Source organism: Colossoma macropomum, unplaced genomic scaffold (assembly GCF_904425465.1).
Source record: "Colossoma macropomum unplaced genomic scaffold, Colossoma_macropomum, whole genome shotgun sequence".
In the NCBI taxonomy this organism is placed as follows: domain Eukaryota; kingdom Metazoa; phylum Chordata; class Actinopteri; order Characiformes; family Serrasalmidae; genus Colossoma; species Colossoma macropomum.
The window spans coordinates 162,164-185,176 of record NW_023494805.1 but is presented as its reverse complement, the minus strand read 5'-3'; the positions used below and the strand labels follow the sequence as shown (position 1 = coordinate 185,176).

At 40.4% G+C, this 23,013-nt stretch overlaps 2 protein-coding genes and 1 pseudogene across 5 annotated transcripts in view; 2 read left to right on the top strand and 1 right to left on the bottom strand.

The window, feature by feature from the left end:
- The window catches only part of LOC118826312, a 545,149-nt pseudogene that overhangs the window by 385,251 nt on the left and 136,885 nt on the right, over window positions 1-23,013 (top strand).
- Window positions 1-23,013, top strand: part of LOC118826379 (zinc finger protein 850-like) — a 36,495-nt gene that overhangs the window by 8,743 nt on the left and 4,739 nt on the right. The window lies entirely within an intron of this gene.
- LOC118826318 (zinc finger protein 658B-like) lies at window positions 452-22,037 on the bottom strand. 4 transcript variants are annotated; one of them, XM_036597257.1, is made up of 5 exons: window positions 21,986-22,037; window positions 7,206-8,833; window positions 6,669-7,121; window positions 3,050-3,158; window positions 452-2,685 (listed from the first exon to the last, which is right to left on the bottom strand). In XM_036597257.1, the coding sequence occupies exons 2-3, from the start codon at window positions 8,755-8,757 to the stop codon at window positions 6,994-6,996; spliced, it is 1,680 nt and encodes a 559-aa protein (XP_036453150.1). In that variant the 5' UTR covers window positions 8,758-8,833; window positions 21,986-22,037; the 3' UTR covers window positions 452-2,685; window positions 3,050-3,158; window positions 6,669-6,993. The 4 variants fall into 4 exon arrangements, with proteins under 4 accessions (XP_036453150.1, XP_036453148.1, XP_036453149.1 ...); XM_036597255.1 differs by having other exon boundaries at window positions 452-3,158; XM_036597256.1 differs by lacking the exon at window positions 3,050-3,158.

Here is a 23,013-nt window from a genome sequence, read left to right as displayed (position 1 = left end):
CTAAACTGTTGTGGGTGTTGGGCTTTGTCTTTTTCTGTCCTTTGCAGGTGTCTCACAAAGGTAGTCTGAGTAGCACATCTAACTTTCATCTCCATAGAGAGGAGTAGTTCTTTTTTGTTCATAGGTACAATACAGGCCAAGTGACATTAAAGAATATCATTCAGTTAAAGTGATGCACGCTTTAGCTCTAGTGCCACTGGATGGGTGGTAAACATTTATAAAATAATCATTAAAGCTCAAGGATTGTGGACAAATTATTAATATTAATTGCTGTATTAGAAAACAACAAATTAATATTATTATTATAGAAATAAAATTATCATAGATTAATTTGATCAATCATATATACTCAAGTGCTTATTTTAGTATATTAGAATTCCTGCAATGAGACACAAACATGGTTAATAATTCACATAATTTAATAATAATGTAATTGGTAAAAAGACAGAAGTAATGCAAATATATATAGTGATGGCCATCTCTATTAAAGACGAGAAAACAGCATCAGACGTAATTATAAATGAATCTATGCAGTAATAGGTTCATTTAAAATCATGGCTGGGAAGAAACTCCTGGTAAGAACCCAGAGAACTGAAACTGAGACCAGAATTATGTGAGGTTATACAGTCCCCCAGCAGAGTGTTGGTACAATTTATAGGACAACAAGGAAAAAAAGAAGTTAGAAATAATTGGTTACACATAATTGTGATATAAATAAACAAGTTTTAACATATATGCACAGTAAATTAGAAGAAAGGAAACCCAAATATGGCCAATAGGTCCATCCAATATTTTGTGTCTTCAGGATGAATCAGCCTGTAGCCACAATGCCATTAAACGAAGCTTCATTGTCACTCTTACCAACTAGCCAGGCTTTAGTTGAGAAAACAAAGATAAAACCTATGCCTGATTTGTAAGGAGTAGTTGATTTGTTACAACCCAGCACATTCCTTGCGCACACAAGAAAACACAGATGAAGTTCACTCTGAATTTATGAGTAACAAGATTTATAGCATGCATATATTGTGAAGATACAAGTGGTATGGTTATATAAATCAACTGTCATATGAGAAATTACTGCTTTTTTAACCATAATGTATTAAAAAGAAATACAAAATAAGCAAACAAAATAAGATAAAAATGAAAACCAGAAGAATGCCTACTTTACACACAATAAAAGGTATTAAAGAAACATCCATTCTACAGTATCACAGCGGCTCAAGACTAACCACCATGCCAACCTTGGAGATAATGAGTAGGCAAAAACCTTTTCGATCCCCTGGGCTGACAGGACATGACTGCCATGCCCTTGATCAATGCAGGTGCTGTGGATAGGGCTGCCCACCAATCTGGGCAAGTGTGCTCTCTGCCCCCTAGTGTGTGCATTCATTAGTGTGTATGTGAGTGTTTCACTGCGCAGATGGGTTAAATGTGGAGGTAAATTTCCCTGTTGTGAGACTAATTATGGGTAACTTAACATTAAAGATTTTTCTTGGGTTCACGACTGAGAGACCTGGTCAATAGCATCAGTCTTTAGAAGATTTCAACAGGAATTGCAGGAGTAGGTTCAGTGCACTTTTAAAACGGATTGTTTTTCCATGTTTTATCTCATGCAATTGAAGAGCATGCAACAAATGAAAGTCTCATTGAGTTAAAAATGGGCTCAGCCTGAGGGTTGGAGCCAAAAATTTGACTCCTAAGTTGGTGGTTGGAAATCAACCACAATTCTCTCATGTGATAACACAGTTCATCTCATGTCCATATGATGCAACTGGTGTATCATACTACTCTGAAAGTCACCCCAAAGCTTCTAGCATGATTTTAGATTTAATTTTCAATTAAACACTCAATGTTTATGTATGTTTTCAAACACTTCAGGAAAAATAATTAATTACATATTCAGACATGACATCATCAAACAACAAACATATTACATATAAAACAGAATGTTAAGAATTTCTTGTGAAATTCCCATTTCAGTGTTATTGATTTGTTTAATGATGTTTGTGGTTTTTCTATTAATACTTAATAATACAGCCGCTGTAACACATGGCTTGGTCATAAACCAGGGTTTACCTTAGCATAGGTCAGCATTGTTTTATGGCTGGCTGAGAGCATTTGGGCTGTCAGTGTCCCTGTAATGGAAATAATTCAGAACAGTTCTAGGCATGTTGGATGCTTTTTAGTATCAGAGATGGGAATTCCTTGCCCTCAAGAGGAAGCAAGACTTCTTAAGTAACATCTTCTGAATTACACCATTTAAATCCTGTGGGAGAGTTTACAGGTTTAGAGCCTGGGTCTCTTTATGCTGTCATGATGGAGACCTTGCAGAGATTCTTTGGGGCATGATCCTGGATTCCAGTGGTCAGATATGGCCATAAAAGTTTTAGTTTTAGATAACTTTGCTGCACACGCGGTAAAAGTTAACTTTGGGTGTGTAATGGCTTTGTGTGTGTCTCCGCCGCTCACAGCTTAAACAATACAGTTTGAAGAATCAGCTGCTGCTGTTGCAAAGGACACATGTTGATGCGAATGGAGAGAGGTATCTAACACTTGCACCCAGTAACTTCTTGCCACTGATATTTCTCCTCTTCTGCTCTCCCCCGTAACCACCAGGTGAAGATCAATGTGATGAAATTAAGAGGACAATGTAGGCTGTAGATTTGAACACCACACAGGAAACACCTAAAACAGCGAAAGAGACAAAAGAAAGAAACTTAATGGTAGTACCACAAAAATGGACAGTAGATGTTGCTATCCATCAAAGGGATTAAGAACTGTCTGTTAACGTTGTCCCTTCGGCAGGCGCCTAATACACCAGCAGTTAAACATCATGAAACTTCAGAGAGTGAGTGTGCTTAACATATCTTCATCCTTCGGCAACTACCCCCATGTACGAATCAGTTACATCTTGACTACTGCCCATAACTATCCCCATAATGTGACAGACATGTTATTTTCAGATAATTTAATCTACATTGCATGACCAAAAGTATGCCACCCAAACCTCCCACCCATACGTGCTTGTTGAATCCTTCTGTGGTCTTACTTTATGAGCCTGTATTACCCATGGCTCCATCACTGAACTGTTGTTGTTCCTTGGATCCACTTCACAATAACTCACTGGGGCAGCTCTAGCAGGTCAGGAGTTTGACAAACTACAGAATTTAAAGAGGACATCATACGACAGTGCTACATTTAAAGGCAATGAGTTGGTCAATATGATGTATTACACCTCCATTGTTGGTTTATGACAGCTGGCTCTTATATTCAGATGTCCCTAAAGCCTTCATTACCTAGATTAGGTATGTTGGCTTAAGGTTAGTGCTTATCTCTGCAGGGTAGTAAATTGCCAGGACCAGGATGGGCATCCCTGTTCTATGACATGGCTTTAGTTTGTCTTTATACCCATTAGTACAGCCAAAGCAAATAATTCTGTCCACATGCTTTTGGACACATGGTGTATTTTTACCTCACGTGTAGTGGTTATATTCCTAGCCAGCCAAACCAAAAAAGGGCCATCCAAAATAAGTAAGCTACAAGATGTTTGTAACATGACCTATTGGCTGGGACTTGTCAAGCGTTTGTCTTCTCGGAATAGTTTTTATATTTTGGATTCCACCAGACTATGTTGAAAAACTGGACCAATTTGGATCATTTTGTCAGTATGTTCAACTACAAGGACATGAGTTGCCAGAGATGCAACAAGGCATGCTCCAAGGCATTTTTACCAAACATTGCATTTCTGAAGGTGTGCACCACATTGTGTCCAGCACCAGAAGTTCTCCTTCAGAGCATTAAATATATACATATAAATGTGAACATAAGTGACATTTTCTGAAAATCATACAATGTAAAACAACATTCTATAGTTGCTTGTTTTGCATGTCAGTCTAATCTTATGGTTGTGAAAAATTCTGTGATTTCTCATCGTGCTCAACACCTCATGGATGAGCTGTGAACTCATCCAGCTGGAAATCGTAACATACAATCTAGTGCCTCAAGCCACATCAAGCCAGTTTAAATCTGAAAATTAAAGGCTGAGTGCATCTCAAACTGCCAAGAAACTTAAGTGAAAGGTACAGTATCTAAAGTCAGCAACAGCCATGAACACTGATTAATAAATGTTAGCAAATACTTCATTTTAGTCTGTTTGATGTGTAATGTTTGATGAGTAACGTTCACACTTTACACTTACATGCGTTCTCTAAATAGTAAGCAGCATATGACCAGAACTTATCTATTTGTCCAGCAAGCTGAATTTTAATGTAATTTTACTTAGTATAAGATCCATCAAACCTGCCTGCTAATGCCTTTTTAAATTAAGCAATATATATATTAGTTATTTAATAGAGACAAGTTGGCTATTATCCCTGCTTACCATGTGTTCTTGGTTGGGTTCACATTACCAGATGACAGATTTGACTCACTTAACTATATAAATGTGAACTATGAAGCTATAAAGATTAGATGTGAGCAAAACATCAGAATTGAGCAGTGAGGCTTTTGATGTGAATGCAGCCCTTTTCAGTGTGTAAAGACTGCTGCATATTTGACCACCATGCAAAATCTGCTCAGATCTGAAGGATTGAGAGGAACAGTAAAGATGAAGGAGTTATGTAAGGGCGAAATCATGAAGGGCTTTGAAATGTACAGGAGTTGTTTGTACTTGATACAGAAAGAAAGTGGTAACCAAAAAAAGCTGATGGAGGATGCAGATGATGTAAAAGTGAGGATTCTGGCTGCTGAATTTTGAATTAACTGGAGCTGGTTAAGCCATTTAACAGGGAGACCATTAAAGAGGGAGTTGCATTAAACAAAGCAGAAGAGAATGAAGGTGTTGACCAGCATTTCTGCATCAGCATTGATGTGCAGATGGTGGAGATAAGCAATACTGTTCAGATGATAAAATGCAGTCTTAGTGGCTGACTTAATATGGAGCTTAAATATAGATGATGAATTTGAAACCAAGGTTTTTAATGATTTGAGCTGATTTAATAACTGATCAGTCAACACTGGCAGTTGGAGAAGTTGGAAGCTAAAGGTTAAAGGCCTACTAACAGAACTTATGCACTCAGTGACTGGGATGAAACTGTAGGTGGATGCATTGCTGTATCTCTACACTGGCACTGAAATGTCAGACCATGGTTTCAAATGACCTGACCCCAAAGTGAAATGATTAATATAAAAAAAGATGGGTCCAAGGACAGAATCTTGGGGCACTCCCTGAGCAATCAAGAACAAGACGAGCAATGCCTATAGACAAAAGTTTGGAAATGCCATGCCACGGTTTACAGTGTTGAAAGATGTCCCACGTTTCAATTCAGCAAAAGCATGTCCAGATTTATCTGAGGGATCAGATCATTAATCAGTGAAGTCATACTAATAATGGAACATACGTTCAGAAGGACTATTTTAGCAAGATTAATGGCTCAAATTTTGGAGGAGGCAGGTATATGTGCATCCAATTTGCAAAACAAGCGAAGAAGACGACATTTAATTCCATGCGCATTTGCATTGATCCTAGAAGTTTACTTGTGTGTACAGATAATGGGGATATAGGCCTCCGACACATAGTTAGCAGTGACTGGTTAATGTACCTTGGTTGACACACAAAGCTAATTGATTGACCTCATTCAAAAAGTTAACGACTTCAAACAGTTATGCATTTAAAGCTTTTTAGTTCACTTGCTGAATTCATGATCCACACTGAAGGAAAACAAGACCACTCAAACCAAAGACAGACAATCTAAAACAAAAATAATTGGGCAAATGTAATCCAGAAGTAACCATCATACCCATTTTATTGATTCTTACCCCACTGGCATAAGACCAGAATCACAACTTAGTTGTTAGACAATTACCAAAAATCACACACCCATTGTGAGTGCCGTGAAGCTGTTAGACTACACAACCTAGCAAAATTGCTGACAAGAAAACTCAGCTTGGCTGCAGTCAACGAATGTGCAGGAAAGGAGGGCGAGGAATTTGGGTGACTTGTTACTAGCATTGCAGTTGGGTGTTCATTTAACAAATCCAGCAAAGTCCATGAGATATTATATTATGTGTAAGCACATAATTTGGGGCATTTCTTGAATGCTGGGTCGGCCTCTCGGGCACAGTTTTAGAATGGTTTAAATCATATTTAAGTAATTGGCTGTTCATGGTTTCAATTGGAAATCATTCATCAAAAGATTTGCCATTTCTCGTAGAGTCCCCCAAGGTTCAGTTTTAGGGCCTTTGCTTTTCTCTTTGTACATGTTACCTCTAGGTGATGTCATTAGGAAGAATAATATACGTTTTCATAGCTATGCTGATGACACCCAGTTATACATTTCTATTCCTTCTGGAGATCAAGACTCTGTAGACAGACTAACTAGCTGTGTGTCAGATATTTCTCAGTGGATGTCATATACCAAAACTGAAGTAGGAAACCTGGGTGTGATCTTAGACTCTGACCTTCTTACTGGACTTCCTAAGAAAAACTTTACATCTCATCACAACTCGTACAAAATGCAGCAGCCCACATTCTAACAAAAACAAAAAAGGAGAGCTCACATTACTCCTGTTTCAAAAGAACTACACTGGCTGCCTGTATCAATAGGTTAGATTTTAAAGTTCTGCTACTAGTTTTTAAAGCTCTAAATGATCTTAAAGCACCTGCTTACATCAGTGTCTGTTTATGTTCCAGCGTGTAATCTAAGATCTGCAGATAGTGGCCTCAGCACAGCAGAGCTGGTCGTGGAACTGAATCATGGCTCTTCATGCTTCTCAGAAGATGAAACTTGAAAACAGCAGCTTCTCTTCAACTTTGACTGCTTGGACAGTTGGTTGTTGGATTTATTTTATTTTTTCTGACTTGGGTTGCTTGAATGAGTCAGAGACTCCATGCTTGAGAGGAGGCTTGGAGATATATTGAGAATGGCTTCTTGATGGAACAATGATGGTTTAATTTTTTCTTGGAAAGACATCAAATCTTAAAATCTTAAATAACTAAAGCTTTTCCTCACACTCTATGGAGTGATAAAGTTTCTCTCCTGTATGAATGCGCTGGTGATTCTTGAGGGCACCACTTTCTCTAAAACTCTTTCCACACTCTAAGCAGTGATATGGTTTTTCTCCTGTGTGAATGCGCTGATGTTTCTTGAGAGCACTACTTTCTCTAAAACTCTTCCCACACTCTGAGCAGTGACACGGTTTCTCTCCTGTGTGAATGCGCTGGTGTGTTCGGAGACTACTCTGTTGACTGAAACTCTTCCCACAATCTGAGCAGTGATGCGGTTTCTCTCCTGTGTGAGTGCGCTGGTGAATCTTGAGGTTACCACTTTCTCTAAAACTCTTCCCACACTCTGAGCAGTGATACGGTTTCTCTCCTGTGTGAATGCGCTGATGTTTCTTGAGGGCACTACTTTCTCTAAAACTCTTCCCACACTCTGAGCAGTGACACGGTTTCTCTCCTGTGTGAATGCGTTGGTGATTTAGGAGATTACTCTGTTGACTGAAGGTCTTCCCACACTCTGAGCAGTGACACGGTTTCTCTCCTGTGTGAATGCGCTGGTGATTTAGGAGATTACTCTGTTGACTGAAGGTCTTCCCACATTCTGAGCAGTGATACAGTTTCTCTCCTGTGTGAATGCGCTGGTGATTCTTGAGTGCACCACTTTCTCTAAAACTCTTTCCGCACTCTGAGCATTGATACAGTTTCTCTCCTGTGTGAATGCACTGGTGTCTCTTGAGGGCACCACTTTCTCTAAAACTCTTTCCACACTCTGAGCAGTGATACGGCTTCTCTCCTGTGTGAATGCGCTGGTGTTTTCGGAGATTACTCTGTTGATTGAAACTCTTTCCACACTCTGAGCAGTGACACGGTTTCTCTCCTGTGTGAATGCGCTCGTGTTTTCGGAGATTACTCTGTTGATTGAAACTCTTTCCACACTCGGAACAGTGATACAGTTTCTCTCCTGTGTGAATGCGCTGGTGTTTTCGGAGACTACACTGTTGATTAAAACTCTTTCCACACTCTGAGCAGTGATACAGTTTCTCTCCTGTGTGAATGCGCTGGTGATTCTTGAGGGCACTACTTTCTCTAAAACTCTTTCTGCACACTAAGCAGTTATACAGTTTCTCTCCTATGTGAATGAGCTGGTGTCTTTGAAGATGACCGTGTGTAGTAAAACTCTTTCCACAGTCAGAGCAGTAATACGGTTTCACTCCTGTGTGAATGCGCTGGTGTTGTTGGAGACCACTCTGTGAAGTAAAACTCTTTCCACAGTCAGAGCAGTGATACGGCTTCTCTCCTGTGTGAATGCGCTGGTGTTGTTGGAGACTACTCTGTGTAGTAAAACTCTTCCCACACTCTGAGCAGTGATACGGTTTCTCTCCTGTGTGAACGCGCTGGTGTTTTAGGAGATTACTCTGTTGACTGAATCTCTTCCCACACTCTGAACAATGACACGGTTTCTCTCCTGTGTGAATGCGCTGGTGTCTTCGGAGATGACTCTGTACAGTAAAACTCTGTCCACACTCTGAGCAGTGATATGGTTTCTCTCCAGTGTGAATGCGCTGGTGTTGTTGGAGACTACTCTGTGCAGTAAAACTCTTCCCACACTCTGAGCAGTGATAAGTTCGTTTTTTGCCTGTAATCTTTTGTGTTGGTTTGTGAGGTGTGTTTATGTGAAGAGCAGCAGATGTTTTCTGAGTATTGGAGCTTCTGGACACCAGATTCTCACATTCAGTCTTAACTTCCAGCTGTTTCATGATCTGCTTAGATTTTAATTAGAAATTTGCAGGAAAATGGTCAGCGGGCACAGGAGACTTGCAAAAGGAGATTATTCTAGAGGAGAAAAGGAGGAAAAAAATAACACACAGGTTGATCAGGGATTCAAGTAGTTAAGTGTTTAAAAACACTGGATTTTCAAAACATGCAAAAGGTAATTTTCTTATTGAGCACTGAACATAATTTACACACAAATGAAAGCAAGGATGTGCTGCACTATGATCACAGATGGCCAAAATTTTAATAAGAGCACACAAACATAGACCATACAAACACAGAGACCACAGAGATACAAATACAATTCTCCTTAAATGAAATTGTAAATGTCCTCACACTCAGCGCTATGCACAAAATGCTTTACATTCTGGTTTATTAGATCTTAGTGCAGCTTTTACTACCATTAACCACAAGATTTTAATCTAGTGTCTTGAACATTCGGTAGGTCTCTCAGGAACAGTTTTAGAATGGTTTAAATCATATTTAGGTAATAAGCAGTTCATGGTTTCAATGGGAAATGACACGTAAAAATGATTTGTCATTTCTTGTGGAGTGCCTCAAGGCTCATTTTAGAGCCTTTGCTTTTCTCTTTGTACATTCTAGCTCTATTTTCATAGTTGTACTAATGACACCCAGTTATACATTTCCATTCCTTCTGATGTTCAAGACGCTGCTGACAGACTGACCAGCTGTGTGTCAGATATTTCTCAGTGGATGTCATAAGATTTTCTACAATTAAATCATGGTACAAAAACTCTGCTGCTTAATGAGAAACTAGACTCTCTAGCTTCATATATCAAACCTGAAGTATGAAACCTGGTTGTGATCTTAGATTCTGAGCTCTCCTTTAACGCACATTTAAATGCAGTCACTAAAGTAGCCTTTTATCATTTGGGAAATATTGCTAAAGTTAGGCTTTTCTATCTCAGAGGGATACAGAGAAACTTTTATGCATTTGTTACAAGCAGAGTTGATCACTGTAATGTCTTCTTACTGAACTTCCTAAGAAAACAATCTATCCTTTATAACTAATACAAAATGCAGCAGGACAGATGCTAACATAAAATAGATCGTATCACTCCAGTTTTAAAAGAACTCCATTTATGTTCCAGCACATGATCTTAGATCTGCAGACATTGATACTGACCTGCAAACATCTTCTGTAAAATACAGAAAACATGAGGAGGCTTCATTCCATTATTATGCTTCTTAACTCAGTTCCACCTTTTATTAGACAGTCAAGCTCAGTGCTCACTTTTAAGAAGCATCTAAAAACATATCTTTTTAACTTAGCACTTAAAACTCTACGTCTCATGATATTTATCTGTTAACATAATCTGTGTAATTTTCTTATGATTCTAAAATAATACTTAAAATTAAAGATTTGTATAAGAAATTATATCTCCTGTTTGTAAAGCACTTCGAGCTGCCACCAGCATAAGCAGTGCTATAGCAACAATAAATAATAATAATAATAATAATAATAATAATAATTATTATTATTATTATTATTGTTGTTGTTGTTATAAATATATAACAACTGCGTCACTGCGAGCGACAGAGAGCACGTCACTGCGAGCGACAAAGAGCACGTCACTGCGAGCGACAGAGAGCACCACACCTTAGAACTTCAGATCGAGCAGCGTCCAAACTTTACTTGAAAATTAGTTGAAAATTCGGCAGTTAGCAGGCCGCTAACCCCCTCACGCCTCTCCTTCTTATTTTTGTCTCCTCCCTCTCTCTTTTTCTATCTCTCTCACAGTTATTCCCTCAGCCCGTCCACCATGGCGTCCTCCCAGGAACGCGCCCTCCAGACCCTGAGCACAGAGTTGGCCCGGCTGGATCGGCAGATCACCGCCCTGCTGAAGAAGCAGGACGAGCTCCTTCGGCAGAAGTCGATGCTCGAAGCCGCCCGGGAAGTTTCCCCCTCGGTGGTGGCGCCAGCGTCGTCTTTCCGCGCGCCGGGAGACGCCGTTCTCACGCCAGCCCCGCATGGTCCCTGGGAATGCCAGCGCAGCAGAGGGCCCTGCAGACCCACACCGCCGCCCCAGCCGATCTTCGCCTCCGGAAACCGTTTCGCCGCCCTCAGTACACCGCATACGCCCTCACCTATGTCCCGGGCCTCCTCGCCGCCGCCCGCCCCAGCGCCCCAAGCCTCGTCACCCGCCCCAGCGCCCCAGGCCTCGCCGCCCGCCCCAGCGCCCCGGCGCTCTTCACAGGACTCCGTTTATGTTATTGGTAGTTCTATTGTCCGCCACGTTAAAGTAAAGGTTAGAAACACCCATGCCACTGTCTCCTGTTTTCCAGGTGCTCGTGTCTTAGACATAGCCAAGCGCCTCCCCTCGGCTCTCAGACGAAACGCCTTCGGGACCGTGGTGATCCATGTCGGGACCAACGACATCCTCGACCGTCGTAGCGAGGTCCTGAAGGAGCACTACCAGACGCTGCTGGACACCGCCAGGAAGAAGACGGACGCCAGGATCGTCATCTCCGGACCGCTACCCACCTACAGGAGGGGATCTGAGCGGTTCAGCAGGCTCTTCACGCTGCAGTCCTGGCTCCGCGGATGGTGCGCCCTCAATGGCTTGACCTACGTGGCCAACTGAGCCTCGTTTTGGGAACAGCCGGCGCTCTTCCGGAGGGATGGCCTCCACCCTAGTCAGGTAGGATCTGTTGTTCTCTCACGGAACATCGAGAGGGCCATCCACTGACTACACAGCGAAGGCCACGTAAGTAGCGGCAAAGATAGAAACGCTACAGCTCATAATGCTAGTGTTAGCACTGAGAATAAGATGATTATTAGCACCAGTTGCGTCGGACCAGTTGCGTCACCTAGGTTCCACTGTATTGAGACTGTGTCTCTGCCCCGAATTAAATCTAAATCTAAACGTAGAATAACTCAATCAGCCCGTTTCGACAACCTGATCAATATTAAATCATATTCAGATGATAGCAGCAACACCTCAACTCTAAAATTTGGGTTACTCAATATAAGATCACTAAACTCAAAAGCAGTAATCATAAATGAATTTATAAGTGATCATAAATTTGACGTTTTCTGTCTTACTGAAACATCGGTTAGACAGGATGATTATTCAGCACTAAATGAAGCCACCCCTATGGGCTATAATTATGTACACAGCCCACGATTATCAGGCAAAGGAGGTGGATTATGTGTAATCTACCAGAATACCCTAGATATCAGTCAGAAACAATGTGACACCTTCACTTCTTTTGAGGTTCTCTCCATCAACGTTACTACTGCAAACCTAGCTATGTGCAATGATAAGGTAATGATTGTAGGAGATTTTAATGTCCATTTTGAGAAGGCAGATGACCCACTAAAAAAGGCGTTTACTTCAATCCTAGACTCTGTTGGTATCACCCAAAATGTAACAGGGCCTACACACTACTGTAGTCACACTTTAGATCTAGTTCTGACACTCGGACTTAACATAGACAGGCTTAATATCCTACCCCAAACCTCAGTAATCTCCGACCATTACCTAATCTCTTATGAGCTACGTCTTAGCTATAATACATGTACGTCCCCTCGCTATTCTGCAAAGCGCACAATAAAACCATTTACCGCCCTACAATTCATAGAAAACCTCCCAGTACTAACAACCCTAGTCTCCACTCCATCAGACCCAATGGAGCTAGATGTATTAACCAACTATTTAGAAAATACCTTCCGATCTACTTTAGAAAATGTGGCGCCACTAAAAATCAAAAGGATAAGACAGAAAAACCTCGCCCCATGGTACGATGATAAAACCCGTACCTTAAAACTAACAGTATGGAAACTAGAGCGGAAATGGCGATCAACCAAGCTGGAAGTGTTCCACTTGGCCTGGAAGGACAGCCTTATAGAGTATAGAAATGCTCTCACTAAAGCTCGCTCAGCATATCTGGCCTCGCTGATCGAGAACAATAAAAATAATCCTAGAGTACTGTTTAGTGTGATCTCTAGAATTACAAAAAATCAGGCAGGTACTGAACCACAAATTCCGGCGACCCTCACCAGTGAAGTTTTTATGGACTTTTTTAATAAAAAATCGAAAATATTAGACAACAAATTCAACCCACAGTATTAAATCCAACTTGGCTGTCATCTGACATGGCTGATATAAAACATAACATAGCTGCAGAAGAAAGGCTTGAAAATTTCTACCCACTCCCACAGCTAGAACTAGAGAAGATTATCTCCTCTGCAAATTGTACAACCTGCACACTTGATGCAATCCCCTCAAAATTACTCAAAGAAGTACTACCAGTTATCATTAATCCTCTTTTAACTATAGTAAACTCGTCCCTTAGCCTGGGCCATGTACCCAGAGCTTTTAAACTAGCAGTCATTAAGCCTCTGATCAAGAAACCAAACCTTGATGCTAGCATATTGTCTAATTACAGGCCTATATCTAACCTGCCATTTATATCTAAGATCTTAGAAAAAGCCGTAGCCCAACAACTTAGTTCATATCTACATAAGAACTACATATTTGAGAAATTCCAATCTGGATTCAGGCCACATCACAGCACTGAGACAGCTCTAGTTAAGATAACAAATGATCTTCTTCTTGCCTCTGATCAAGGCTACATATCCCTGTTAGTGCTACTTGACCTCAGCGCAGCTTTCGATACGACAGACCACAATATTCTCCTACAAAGGTTAGAAAACATGGTTGGAATCACAGGGACCGCCCTATCATGGTTCAAATCTTACTTAACAGAACGTTATCAGTTCGTAAAGGTAAATGACTTATCTTCCAATTATTCACAAGTAAGATCTGGAATTCCGCAAGGCTCTATTTTAGGACCATTATTATTTACATTATACATGTTACCGTTAGGCACAGTTATAAGTAGCCATGGCACCAACTTTCACTGTTACGCAGACGATACGCAATTGTACATATCAGCCAAGCCTGATGACAAATACAGGTTAAAGAAAATAGAGGACTGTGTAAAAGATGTGAAAGGTTGGATATCGCGTAACTTCCTCCTCCTAAACAGTAACAAAACAGAGGTTCTCCTTCTGGGTCCAAAAGTGGCAAGAAATAAATTATCAGATTTAACTTTAAATCTCGCTGACTTTCCAGTTATACCAGGTTCAGCAGCAAAAAATCTTGGTGTAATACTCGATCCAGATTTATCATTCGATCAACACATAGGCAGCATCACTAGGACAGCTTTTGTACATCTTCGCAATATCGCCAGAATAAGAAATGCCTTATCGCTGCACGATGCAGAAACATTAGTACATGCCTTTATTACCTCAAGGCTAGATTACTGTAACGCATTACTGTCAGGATGCACCAGCAGGAATTTAAGTAAACTTCAACTAGTTCAAAATGCTGCAGCCATGGTTCTCACTAAAACTAGAACATTTGATCATATCAGTCCAGTTCTATCATCACTCCATTGGCTGCCTGTTAAATTCTGTATTGATTACAAAATTCTTTTATTGACGTATAAAGCCCTACATGGGCTCGCTCCTGAGTACCTGCAAGACCTTATTTCCAATTACGAGCCACCACGATTACTCAGATCACAGAGTGCTGGCTTTTTAATAGTTCCCAGAATTCAGAAGGTTTCATCTGGGGGAAGAGCCTTTTCTTATAAAGCCCCCAAACTCTGGAATGATCTTCCAGAAAATGTTCGGGACTCAGACTCAGTCGCAATATTCAAATCTAGGCTGAAAACTCACTTGTTTAGTTTAGCTTTTGGTAGCTAATGTTTCCCCTTGGATAAAAGCAGCAGATCCAGGGGTCCATGGACGCAGGGAATTATAGTAAACTGAGACTGGTGCTGTCGTCCCGCCGCTCACACGCAAACACTCAGGTTTGTGGACGGTGGAGCGGAGGGATGCCAGATTGTCTCAGGGTGCTCCTGTGTCTGTGTGCCCTTTTGGTTCGCTCCTTTTAGTTAAGCTGTTATAGTCAGATCTGCCGGAGTCGTTAGCCACACTCTGGAAATGTTTTACATACTACTATACATACACCTATACAGAACTAAACTAACTCCATTTCCCTACCTTTCTTCCGAGAAAACGACTGCCCACCTGTCCGGCTGGACACTGCTGGATGATTGTTTGTAGAGCTCTCCGGCTACCCGCTTCAGACCAGTTACCCACAACCCAGTCACCGCCACCTGCCTTGGACTGGCTGCCCACTCTACACTGAAGTCTCCTAACTATTACTACCTCCTAACTATTACTACTACTACTATTAATATTAGTAGAATAATAATTTTGTACGTAGTTTGACCAGAGGAGGATGGGTCCCCCCATGTGAGCCTTGGTTCCTCCCAAGGTTTCTTCCTCAGCTCTGAGGGAGTTTTTCCTTACCCCTGGCTTGCTCACCTGGAGGATTTACATTTCATGTTCAAACTTTGTTCTAAACGGATTTCTGTGAAGCTGCTTTGTGACAACATCAGTTGTAAAAAGCGCTACACAAATAAATTTGATTTGATTTGATTATTTCACGATTAGAAGCGACTCCAGACCTTTACCAAGTTAAAGCCACAACTACTGCAGCTACTCCCAAACCAGCTAAACAACATATAATCAAGATAAAAAAAAAAGCCTTTCTGCAATATGCCTCTTTGCATGGATACTGTTTGAAAGAAAATTGTGTTACTCAAGTTTTATTCAAATTATTTTTATTTTGCGAGATTTTAAGTATGTTATGGCAAGAAGATGTGGTAACTGTTAACGACCGACCTGCAAGTCACTTCTTTTCTCATCGGATTTGCGAGACCCCTGGAAAAGGACTCAATTTAGCCGACGAAACAACGCGAGTATCAGTGTGGCAGACCGCAATTTGTTTCTTTGCTCTGAATGTAGCACGTTCAGTTATGCTTCTCTCTCAGTTACTAGTGACAGCAGTGTTTCTAGCTTTGTTTGTGAGAAGTGTAAGTTGTTTCGTGTTCGACAGAGAAGACTCGCTGTTGGAAGTGTTCGACAGGGCTCAGACTCGCTGTTAGAAGCTCTGGGTGACTCAGGGAGAGCTAGCACACCCTCAACTCCGGCAGCAGAGCCCTCACAGCGCGGTGATTGGGTGGGGTCTCATTCACGTGTCCAACAGGTTTGCCCCACTCAGTGAGACAACTTCTAAGACACCTGTTGAAAGAACTCTGGTTAGAGGTGATTCTATTTTATGGCACAGGAAAATAGCTTCTCCCTTAGGGGCGCCAATAGCAGTTAACTGTATACCGGGAGCCAGGGCGCCAGACATTAGAGGGAACCTGAAGCTGCTAGCTAGCCGTAAATATTTGAGGATAGTCATTCATGTAGGTACTAATGACATTCGTCTGCGGCAGTCAGAAGTAACTAAAGATAACATTAAAGAGGTGTATAAATTAGCTCGGACAATGTCCAATGCCGTAATATGCTCTGGCCTCATCCCAGTTCAACGTGGCGTCGAAATCTACAGGAGGTTATGGTCGCTGAACTGCTGGTTGTCCAAGTGGTGCTCAGAAAACTGTGTGGGATTTGTAGATAATTGGTCTACTTTTGAGGGCAAGCCTGGTCTTTTGAGTCGGGATGTTATCCACCCCTCGCTGAAGGGTGCTGCTCTCATTTCATGTAGCGTAGCTCGTACTCTCTCACAGCTTTCAGTGTAGGAAAGTTGTGGGTCGAGGCCAGGCAGCAGACAAACAGGCTGACCAACCCTCTGCTAGCTGCCTTGAGATGCCACTAAGGTTCCACCCAATTGAGACGGTCTCTGTTCCCCGAATAAAACAAAGCATCAAAAATCCTCGAATTTGCTCTAGTAACTTGATTAATATCAGTCCAATTATACCAGTTTGCAGTGACGGCACCTTTGATCTAAAACTAGGAGTACTTAACATAAGATCTCTTACATCTAAAGCCGTTGTTGTAAATTAAATTATTACCGATCATGATTTTGATGCTCTGTGCCTCACAGAAACGTGGATTAGACCCAATGAATACTTTACTCTAAATGAAGCCCCCCCATAGGCTTCATTTAGAGTAACAAATAAGAAGGATTGAGGAATGAATAAGAATTTCTTTTCACTAATGACAATCTATAGGCTGCCAGGGCCATATTCTCACTTTCTGTCTCACTTTCTAAGTTTAATAATGTTTTCAAATAAAGTAATAATTGTCTGAGATTTTAATATACACTTTGACAAACCTCAAGATACACTAAGTAAGACATTTATTTTTGTCTGAGACTCTGTAGGTTTCACTCAAAATATAAAGGGGCCACTCATTATTGCAGCCATACTTTAGACTTAATTTTAACCTTTGATGTAAACATAGACAACTTAGCCATTCTCCCCAGAGCAAAGCAGTCTCAGATCATTATCTAATTTCATATGAAATTCGCTTTAGTGGTAATGTACGTTCATCACCAGCATGTTAAGCGGACTATAACTAACCACAGCTGGTAGCTTTATCAGAAACCTTCCTCAATTATCAGCTTCTATCACCTGTCCATCTAATCTGCCCGAATTAGATATTATGGTCAAGTGCTTAGAGGATACTTTTCTATCTACTCTAGATAATGTGGCTCCTTTAAAAAGTAAAATAATGAGGCAGAAAAAGCTGCCCCATGGTATAATGATCATACTTGAACTTTAAAATAGACTGTCAGACAACTAGAACGAAAATGGCGCCTGACTAAACAAGAAGTGTTCCAGTCCGCCTGGAAGGAGAGCCTTACAGACTATAGAAAAGCACTGCAGCATGCTCAACCTCTCTCTCCTCTCTCATAGAAAACAATAAGAATTATCCTAGATTATTATTTAGCACAATCTCTAAAATAACTAAGAACCAAACAGTTACTGAACCCCAGATACCATTAGCCTATAGCAGCAATGATTTTATGAATTTCTTTAGTGATAAAATTGAAAAAATTAGGCAGAAAATTCAGAACGCACAGTTAAACTCTACAAACCTGCTGCCTTATAATACCAGTCTAGACCTTGAGAATATTATAATTACTGCAGAGAGGCTGGAATCATTACTTTACTTCAACAAAATGAACTAGGTAAAATTGTTTCCTCCTCAAAATTTTTAACTTGTATGTTAGAGCCGATTCCTACAGGTTTACTCAAAGAAATTTCTCCAGAAATAACCAAACCCATTCTGTCAATAAATATATAAATTCCTCTCTTACATCCCAAAAACTCTTAGACTAGCTGTAATTAGACCTCTGATTAAGAAAGCTAACCTTGATCCCTGCAAACTATCAAACTATAGACCTATATCGAATCTCTCCTTTATATCAATGATCTTGGAGTTGTGGCAAAACAATTGAGTTCCTAAGTGCATAGGAATCATATACATCAAAAATTTCAGTCTGGTTTTAGGCCACATCATAATACAAAGACAGCACTAGCGAAAATTATAAATGATCTTTTATTATTCTCTGACCAAGGAAATGTGTCTTTGCTAGTCCTGCTTGGTCTTAGTGTGACATTTGACCACTCTTACTAGATAGACTAGAAAACCTTGTAGGGGTAACAGGAATAGCTCTTTCCTGGTTCAGATCCTACCTCACTGATCTCTATCAGTTTGTTAATGCAAACTGTGAATTATCTGTGCTCGCAAAAGTAAAGTACAGTGTTCCACAAGGCTCTTACTATTCACATTATATATGCTACCACTGGGCACCATTATCAGTAAACACGGCATCAATTTCCACTGCTACACTGATGACACACAGTTATATATATCAATCAAACCAGATGATAAAATTAAACTCTGCAAGATCAAGGATGCTGTGCAAACCTGACCCTCATGAACTGACCCTTCTGATGCTGCTGCTGCATAAACTGTTTTCCCCGTTTTGTATTCTGATATTTTATACAAGTGCTGTTTGCTATCCGGAGTCGACCAGAGGAGGATGGGTTCCCCTTTTGAGTCTTGACTCCTCTCAAGATTTCTTCCTCTTGCTCTTAGGGAGTTTTTCTTTGCCACTGTTGCCATGCTGGATTTTTCTGTAAAGCTGCTTTGTGACAACACCTGTTGTAAAAAAGCGCTATATAAATAAACATTGACTTGAGCTTTGAGGTAGGTAAATCTATTGGATGGGTGAAGGTAGTTGTGTCCCCTCAGTATTTTGTTTTACTCTTTTGTCTAACTGATCCTGTCACAGTGACTGGCTGCCAAAAGCTTGTGTTGTTGGAAACATGCATTAATCTAATCACCCTTTCATGTAAAAATTTCATTTTAGAAATTAGTACTTTAACCCTTGTGTGGTGTTTACATTTTTGTTACTTAGTGGGTCTGGTGGACCCACCACTTAGATGTTTTTTATAATAAGCATAATTTATGCAAAAATATCATATGTTTAAAATATCACAAGTGGCCACTGTAGGATTCTCCTTCGGCAGCTGTAGCCAGTCCGCAGCCTGTCCATGTTGTCCACCCTCTCTCTCTCTCTCTCTCTCTCTCACACACACACACACACACACACACACACACACACACACACACACACACACACACACAAACAGCAGGCCATGTAAGAAGAGGACAGGACCTCCAGACTTTTTTCATTTTTTCAGACAAAAATATACAGTAAAATGAGTACAAAAAAAAGTTAAACAAAAACACAAATGCAACACTTTTGGTTTTGCTTCTGCTTTGAAGGCAATTTGATATAAAAAAAAAAAAAAAAAAACAATACTCCCCCCACCCCCATAAGAAATGTGTCATGCTGCTGTGGGAATTGCGCTTCATGGCCCACCCTGATTTTGCAGGATTTCAGTGAATTTGTTAAAAATACTAGCTCACCAAAGACTGTGGTATTGTATTTAAATTATAGAGAGATAAAACGCAGTCAGTTTTATATAAGCTTCTGCGAGACCTGCATCCCAAAAAATAAAAAAAAATACATTTACAACAACCAAACCTTGTTCTCCAATGACTTGGAGACACTATGCACATCAAAGGAAGAACCTAATGGAGCGCTGACCATGTGAAAGGGCTAAAAGTGTAGTCAACAAAGTCAAGGCTGACAAAAAGGACTGGTGCTCCTCAGAGTTACATGATCTCTCCTCCTCTACAATGTTCTTCTAACAGTGACTCTGTTAACCTAAAGTTGAGCAAATAACACAAGTCAGGCATCTAGGATCAAAGCAGACAACACCCATAAAACCTTGGAGTAGGACCTAAAATGGGACAGACACACCACAACAGTTATGGGGAAAAAAAAAGCCCAGCAGCACCTGCATTTCTTGAGATGGTTAAAGTAATACTGGGATGTAGATGCAAGCTACAGTCTTACTGAACTGAGTCTGTAGATGTAAGCTATGGTCTCACTGAACTGGAACTGTAAATGTTTCAAATGTAAAGTTGGCAACTGAACCAGCGTCACCTTTTCTAGGGGAAATGTAGATATTTAGTAAACTATGTAGTTTAACATAAAATCTAGTTGGCGTAGTGCAACCCATTTTGATTTAGTAAAGCGTAAACCTGAACTTAGAAACCACTTTACTCATCTACATTTAAAATTACATACAGGGTTCACCCAAGAGAACTGAACCAGAACCCCCCACCAACCAAATGTCAAAGGCAGCCCCCACCCATACTTAACCAGCGCCCCCATACAAATTTAACAGCAACCCCCAAACTGAACAGCAAACTCACACCAACTAACACCCCCATCTAAACCAAACCATAAGTCCCCCCCCTTTCACACCCAAATTAAAGCAGTAGTCCCCCCTCCCAGACCCAACCTAAACTAGTTGTCCCTCGCCCACAGCCAACCTAAACCAGAAGTCCCCCCCAACACCCAACCTAAACCAGCAGTCCCACCCACACCCAAATTAAACCAGAAGTCCCCATCCGATGACCAACCTAAACCAGCAGTCCCCCATCCGATGACCAACCTAAACCAGCAGTCCCCCATCCCACAGCCAACCTAAACCAGCATTTCCCCCTCCCACAGCCAACCTAAACCAGCATTTCCCCCCTCCCACAGCCAACCTAAACCAGCAGTCCCCCTCTCCCACAGCCAACCTAAAAACATTGACTTCAATGAAATATCACTATAACACTGAGATCTTCAGCTTATTTTCAAGACAGCCACTTCTAGATTATTACTTAGGGTTAAAATGTCCACACTTTAAAATTTCCAACTGAGAAAAAAAACAGTCTTTTAAGGCATACAACAAGAAGATGGAAAAGGAAGAAAGAGTAAATAAATGTTATTTGGGTACAATAATATATATATATATATATACACACTGAAGTGATCCAGGCCAGTTTAAAGACAAATACGCCTCCCTCCCTCTTCCAGGAATAGTCTGGGCAGAAAATCAGTAAACAGAATTAAATCTAGAAGGTAGCTGGAGCTGACTGCAGTCTATCAGACCCCTGAACTCCTCGCGCTAAAACCAATCTGAATTTATTATCTGAATAATTGGTCTTATTTGCAGCGTTGAAGCAACAAGCCAACATGAATGAAATATAAATTACCAAAACACTGATAAACATAACATTTCTTTAACATACATAGACATTTTTCCTGTCATTTTGGACGAAATGCATTTCGTAAATCTTTACGAAATGCAGGTAAATCTTTTAGTATTTATCAGCCACCTCAGCCCAGCAGACACACGGGAGTTAACAGACTATGAACCTGATTTTAGAGCAGTTTTACACACTTTCAGTGCAGATTTAGTGTTGAAAACCAGTACAACTCTTAGTAACTGTGGACCAGGAAACACAGACATACAGAGAACGCTCACCTCGCAGGAGGATCAGGATTAAATCTAGAAGATATCTGGAGTGATTCCAGTCTATCAGACCTCTCCTCTCCTCTCCTCTCCTCTCCTCTCCTCTCCTCGCGCTAAAACTCTGAACCACGTGCTCTTCTACATACATTTCTATAGAAACTCTCCGTTTTGACCGTAAAGCAGCTACTATAACCAGAAACTGCATCGGCAGAAAGTGGAACTGCCGCAAGTTTCTTAAAGAACCAGCGCCTATTTAATGAACATCACTATGGCTGACTATATTACAGCTGTATTATATAAATAAACAGCTCTTTACCTTCAGCAGATCAGCTCCTGTTTCTATCTCTGTAAGAGTGAGTTATAAACAGTGTAAACAGTGAAAAAGAGATAACAGCTTTTTACCTTCAGCAGATCAGCTCCTGTTTCTCTCTATTTCTGTAAGAGTGAGTTATAAACAGTGTAAACAGAGTGAAAAAGAGATAAACAGCTCTTTACCTTCAGCAGATCAGCTCCTTTTTCTCTCTAATACCGCAGAGCTCTTCTTCTTCTCCACTTGATTGTCTTTGGAGAACCACCATTATAGAACTAGCGCCCCCAATTGATGTCATCCTGGTGGATCTGGGGTCGATATTTTTCTAATCCCTTCAAAGTGAATTGGTTGAGATGTTTGCAGAATGCAAATTCCATGTGGTACTTCATCCCCCAGCATATTTTTAGGAATATTGGTGGTCCAGATTTACTTTTGAGATGTAATTTTTTAACCTCTAGATTACCAGTAAACTATCTAATTTCCACCAGCAAGCTCTGTTAGCCTGGAAGCTGTGTTACATGCACAACTTTCCTCCTCATAAATCATTACTTTGGGATAATAAAGACATTGTTATCAAATGAAAATCATTATTCTGTCATTCGCATGACAAGGGTGTTACTCATATAATAGATTTATTTAATAATAATGGCAGCTTACTTTCTTATGAACAATTTATGAAAAGGTATCACTTTTAAGGAGTTTATCTCTGTATGCAAAGCAAATCCATCTGGTTTGTCTCTTTTGATGAAAAGTTATCGTGGCTTTGCTGACAAAAGCAAAAGCTTCTATAGAAGACACCTTAATCCTTAATGGACTCTCTATTTTTAACAAAAAATATAATAATACATATATTCAAATCTTATTTCAGTCTAAACGTGAAGTTACCCCAAGAGGGATTTTTTTTCTGGAATTCTCAGACATTGATTGGAAAAACTCATGGTTGCTTACCTACAAGTTTTGCATTCCCAACAAGACTAGAGAGATACATTTCAAGATTATCCATAAAATATATCCCTGTAATCCTCTCTTGTCAAAATTTACAGACACAAATGAATCATGTACCTTTTGTACAGAAGCAAGTGAATCAAGATTTCACTTATTTCATGACTGTCTCTTTGTGTCTCTTTTTTTGGTTTCAGTTTTTTTCTTTTTTTGTCTGTCAATCAAAGTCACACCTTTCACAGGAAAGATATCTTTTGTTATTACAAGTTTG

What these genes read in the sequence shown, in the direction of transcription:
- LOC118826318 (XM_036597255.1), bottom strand. Translation starts at nt 8,757, where the DNA reads ATGAAACAGCTGGAAGTTAAGACTGAATGTGAGAATCTGGTGTCCAGA. An exon ending in ACACCAGCGCATTCACACAG is followed by an intron (nt 7,122 to 7,205) that starts GAGAGAAACCGT and finishes GCATTCACACAG; the next exon opens with GAGAAAAACCATATCACTGC.